The 5,125-nt window shown below is 38.8% G+C and overlaps 1 protein-coding gene across 2 annotated transcripts; it reads left to right on the top strand.

Moving 5' to 3' along the window:
• Positions 1–1,268: 1,268 nt before the first annotated feature.
• Positions 1,269–4,771, top strand: ccdc28a (coiled-coil domain containing 28A). Of its 2 annotated transcripts, none has more exons than XM_076299681.1 (6): positions 1,269–1,408; positions 1,976–2,136; positions 2,342–2,505; positions 2,747–2,901; positions 3,303–3,325; positions 3,689–4,771. In XM_076299681.1, the coding sequence occupies exons 2-6, from the start codon at positions 1,985–1,987 to the stop codon at positions 3,741–3,743; spliced, it is 549 nt and encodes a 182-aa protein (XP_076155796.1). In that variant the 5' UTR covers positions 1,269–1,408; positions 1,976–1,984; the 3' UTR covers positions 3,744–4,771. The 2 variants fall into 2 exon arrangements, with proteins under 2 accessions (XP_076155796.1, XP_076155797.1); XM_076299682.1 differs by having other exon boundaries at positions 1,962–2,136.
• The last annotated feature ends 354 nt before the right edge of the window (positions 4,772–5,125 follow it).

The following is a 5,125-nucleotide window of genomic DNA, read 5'->3' as shown; positions in this document are numbered from 1 at the left end:
CGGTTTATGTGTCATTGATGGCAGTTTCTGTGCAGCTTTTCTTTCTGCTGCACTGCTGACATTGCCCTGACACCAAAGAGATCCAGACAGGTAAAGATAACATTGTAATTGTTTTCCATTGTGCATATAATGTTATTTCCATGCCATTGGGTGAGAAAGAGAAGGTGCAGTGATGTATCATCAGGGTTTTAAAATCAGTGTCAGGTGTAAATTAAACATTCATGAAGATAGTTGCTGGCTGCTGACAGTGATTTATCCATAGCCCCACCTTGCTGCTGGTGTCTGACCACCTAGGGCTCGCGTCGGACTCTGAATCAGAGCTTGAGTCCATTTTACACATTTCCTAATGCAAAAACATGTATTTTCAGGCGTGTGGCAGATTACAGTTCATTCACATATTTTGTTAACATGAATTAGGCCATTGGGTGGACATTTCAACTTTAAATGGCAATTAAGGAGAACCCCACCTTGTATTTAAATGTTAGTATATCCACTCTGTCTGGGCCTCTGTGGACATGTTTGTCTTCTCGATTTGCTGTAAAGGGAAAGTGGCAAAACACTGCTATCTGAAAGCAATCATTAATGGCGTGTGCAGGTGAATGAAGCAGTAGCACGTGCTTGAGGCGCGAGAAATATGCCTATAATCCAAAACGAATACAGATAGATAGATAGATAGATACTTTATTGATCACCAAAAATTCAAGCATACACAAAGTAACGTAAGTTCATGAAGCTATACTTGATTCAAGTGGTTACCTTTGCAATTATATTTTGACCGTCGCCTCCACGTTGACATCTTAGTGATTGGTGATAGACTGACAAGCGCCGTGGTCCTCTATCTAATCAGAACATGGCCTGCTTGCTTGCACAGCAGCAAACTTGGCCAAAAGGTTAAGCATCATTGTCCCTGTATTGTAAGCATAGTAGTCCGAAATTACTGACAATCGTGAAAATCTAAACACTGTTACGTTGTTTAATTGGTCCAAACAACTTGAAACTTTAATTTATTAAAATAGATCAAAATATTTAGTATTTAGAAATAGTCTGGTTATCTACACGCCAGCTAAGGCCTATAGCATAGAATGCAGTTATTATTCTTTGACATTGTCAGTATCTATTTACACGGTTCTACTTTAGTGTTAACTGTTAAACATACAGGTTATACTAAGCATTTTGCAGGCCAAATAGGCCAAAATTGTTTACATCCAGTGTAGTGCTGTGTGCGATGACGTATCTTCTACAGCTGAACGTAGTGATGACAGCACGTAAAGACCAGGAAGTGGAATGTCAACTCGCGAGGATGCGGCAGCTGTAGTTACTTTTAAGTTATATTTCAGTGATAAAATAGTGTCTGTTTTTATGCTAAGGCGTAGTGGAAACATCGTACACACAGTAACATTAACTCAAGGTTTGTTTACTTTTCATTGATATACTAAAGTTAGTGGTTTGTGTGCAGTCAAGCCAAATACAGGATTAGCTAACCCGACTAACTAATGCAACTCGTTTTTTAGCCTGAGCTAGACCTGTTGGTAGTGGTTCATGTTTTTATGAGAGCTATTGGCTTTCAGTCGTGACTATCTGCTTAACTTAAACTGTATATGTAAATATGTAAATTAATTTTGGTTGTCACCGTTTGAAGGATTGTTTTAGCAAAGTGATTTGGTGACGCATGGAAGATCAGCCGTTGATTAGCATGGTAGCTAAAGTGAATAGCTTGGAACCAAATAGCTAGACAACGATTTAGAACAGGTTATTTTACTAGTTATGTCATATGCAGCAGAGTGCTTAATGGTCAATTTACAATGTGTGTGAATAAGTATCATGGCGGGTGGAATCGTTTGACCGTTTTCTATTCAACAGTATCATTTGAAGTCGATTCATTTTCACTTATCATTTCTAAAACTGTGACTGGTGTATGGCACTGTTTTGTTTATGCTTGCTGTTCCGTTGACATTTTCAAGGTGTGTACACATAGGTTTGCACAATGGAGGAAAGGAAGATTAAACGTAAAAGCCCTAGGCCAGCCACAAACTCCCAATCTGGTCCTCCCAGCACAGCCAGGAAAAATGCATCAAGTAAAAACCTTGGCTTTAGTGGCATGGGTACGCATTCTAGTCAGAAGAACAAGTATAAAAGGTATGGATTTGGAACAAGTGAGCATGTAAAATACTGTGTTTAGATTATCACTCAACACTTTTCAAACACCCTTTTCCTGAAATAGCATATAGGATATTGTAATATACTGTAGAGACAATCATATAGCCATATGTGCACTGAAATAATAAGTTCATAGGGTTGTGCTGCCTTGAAGTGTTTGATCAATGGATACATTCTGCTTTAGGGGAATGAGAGACAAGCCAAGACCACAGAGCCAATCAGGCAAGAGCGGACAGACTGCCCCCACCCAACACACCTTCCTCACAGATGTCTCCGATGTCCAGGAGATGGAAAAGGGCCTTCTCAGTTTACTGAATGATTTTCACTCCGGTAAACTTCAAGCTTTTGGTAAGTCATACGCAACACCTGGTGTAAACTGAAATGAAGTGTACTGTTTCTTTTTCTTTTTATATGATGTCATCTAACAACAAGCTTTGGGGGCTTATTTCAATCTTTCTAAGTAAGAAAATAATATTTAGGCCGATTTCATCCAAAGCATTAGATAGATAGATACTTTATTGATCCCCAGGGGAAATTCAAGAATTATTCAACATCACAGCAATTCTGTCCCTCTTCTCTATTGGTTCAGGTAACGAGTGCTCTATTGATCAAATGGAACATGTCAGAGAGATGCAGGAGAAACTTGCCAGGCTGCACTTTGATCTGTACGGAGAGATGGATGAGAAGCCAGAAGACCAGCACAAGCAAGCCTGTGACGCCAACATGGATAAATTACTATTGAATGTGAGTAAAGCATGTAGGCAGTCACAACTCACTTGAGTCACGCATTTTACTCCAATATGTTATACATATTGTGATAAGTGATAAGTATTTTTCTTGGCAAACACCGCGCTCTCCCGATTATTCTCTTGTTTCTTTGTGGGTGCGTGATCCAGGGAACTCATAGAAAATAACAAATGGTCGCACTCCAAAAATATTTTCTTGCTTTTAATCCATTTAAGCACAGGGGTTAAAACACACTGACGAAGGCCATCAGGCCGAAACGTTTCTCTATTAACCCCTGTGCTTAAATGGATTAAAAGCAAGAAAAGATTTTTGGAGTGCGACCATTTGTTATTTTCGATAAGTGATAAGTAGAAATAAATTTTACTGATTGAAGTTATTTCCCCTGTTTTCTTTTTCAGCTGGAAGAGCTCAGTTCATCAATGTATCCTTTATCCTCTGTACTGTATGCTTACCATAAACCCCAATTCACACCAAAGATTTGCAACGAGATGAGCTGCAACATTCTATAAACCAGCAATTTGCTGCAACGTTCTAAAACCTTGCAACTGCGACTAGACATGGAGAATGCTTTGTGACTGCTTGCAACAGCTGGCAACGACGTGCAACATTTAATTCACATCGCTGCAACTCCTTACTGCAATGGTTTCGTCTCGTCGCGAATCTTTGGTGTGAATTGGGCTTAAGAGAGAATCCTACATTTCACCATAGAATGTTTTTATTGTGTTCATGGTAACTGTAATGGCTAAGCAGCAGATTGGAAATCCTTAACTGATTTTGCCTGTAGACTAAAGCTCAACCTTGCAGATAGTCAAGACGTGCCCCGGACATCCAGCATGTAATGTCCCAGGACTGTGCCATGCCTACAAAGGAGAGCTCCATTTGCTGTACATATCTCTTTACCTGCACCATCAAGCATCAAAATAGGGTGAAGCAGCAATACATATGACACATTATCACATGGATTCAGTATTATGTGAATGAGAGTGGCTTCAGGGGCATGCTTTGCTTGCCCCATGTGTGTGCGTCGTGTTAGATGACACACTGAGACAAATGCTCATTTGTCTTTGATCAAATGTGGACTATGTCCAACTGATCACAATTTGGGAATGATTCCCAAAGCATCTGTGGTAATGTCATGCCTTTGGGTGTTAAGGCGAGCAGTTTGAGTCCAGTCAAACTTCTTTATGCATATCTATGCTTTTGTCACATCAAGCACTTTCCTAATTAGTCTGTATTACCACTGTAATGTACTTGATGTTGTGATCATGCCAGCATTCACCTCTTACAGTACCAATATACTGGTGAGTTATTGTGTTTTTAAACCATATGTACACTCTTACAGTAAATGTTTTACCTACATGTATAACTTTCAAGGGTTTCTCAGCTTGCCTTCAGAGAAGCAGACGTTCTGACACCTTAATGGTTCTGTCTAGAACTTTTAAGTCTTGTAGAACTTGCCAGTGTAGTCTTTAAATGTTCCTCCATTTGATCAAACTGAAAAAACACTTTTTTCCCCCCTAAGAGTGTGCATTTGGTAAAATGTCCACAATGGGTGAAAGGTATTAACATATAACATGTAATGCACTGAGTAAAGGTATCAAAAGACAACAATATTTTACTATTTGCCTTACTTTTACGATTTTATGAAATAGTTTAATGTTTTAATTACAGCCTCTGAAACTAAGGTGATTGTAAGGTGTATTTTATTTTTTTCCTAATATTGTATATTTCAGATTTTGTTTACTTTAAATTTAAGGTGAATTTTAATAGAAATTATTGTCTTGGGAACGGGTTGATTTTTCCTGATTTGTTTGAATTTTATTTTTAGAGGTTTATGAATGTCAATAAAAATCAAATTCAGAGAAAACGTATTTGTTTATTATGTGTCCACTTCTCTCGAAAGACTCTGCATGCGTTCCATTTGCATGTGATGTAATAAGAAGAGATGGCCTGCATTATTCAATGGATAGATAGAAAAATGTGATTATTTGAGCCTTGCATTTCCACTTCGTTGGGTCCGACCCATAGTAAACACCGACCATGGAGGCGCAATTGTTTGGACCAGTAGCCTGCTTCCTTTGTTATTATGTTTCTAAGGAAACCTAGCTGGGTAATGTGGTACAACCATAGGTATGTGGAGAATGCTCGTGGGGAATACAGGAGTGATTCGCTCATAGGTTTATGCTAAAACATTGTCTGAAAACCTCAGAAATTGCTCTCT

The sequence above is a fragment of the Alosa pseudoharengus genome, unplaced genomic scaffold (genome assembly GCF_046254945.1).
Source record: "Alosa pseudoharengus isolate Yale_2024_CS ecotype anadromous, Long Island Sound unplaced genomic scaffold, YU_APseudo_1.1 YU_APseudo_1.1_scf_22, whole genome shotgun sequence".
NCBI lineage: Eukaryota > Metazoa > Chordata > Actinopteri > Clupeiformes > Clupeidae > Alosa > Alosa pseudoharengus.
Note: the sequence above shows the minus strand (reverse complement) of the source record. Positions and strands in the feature narration are given on the sequence as shown.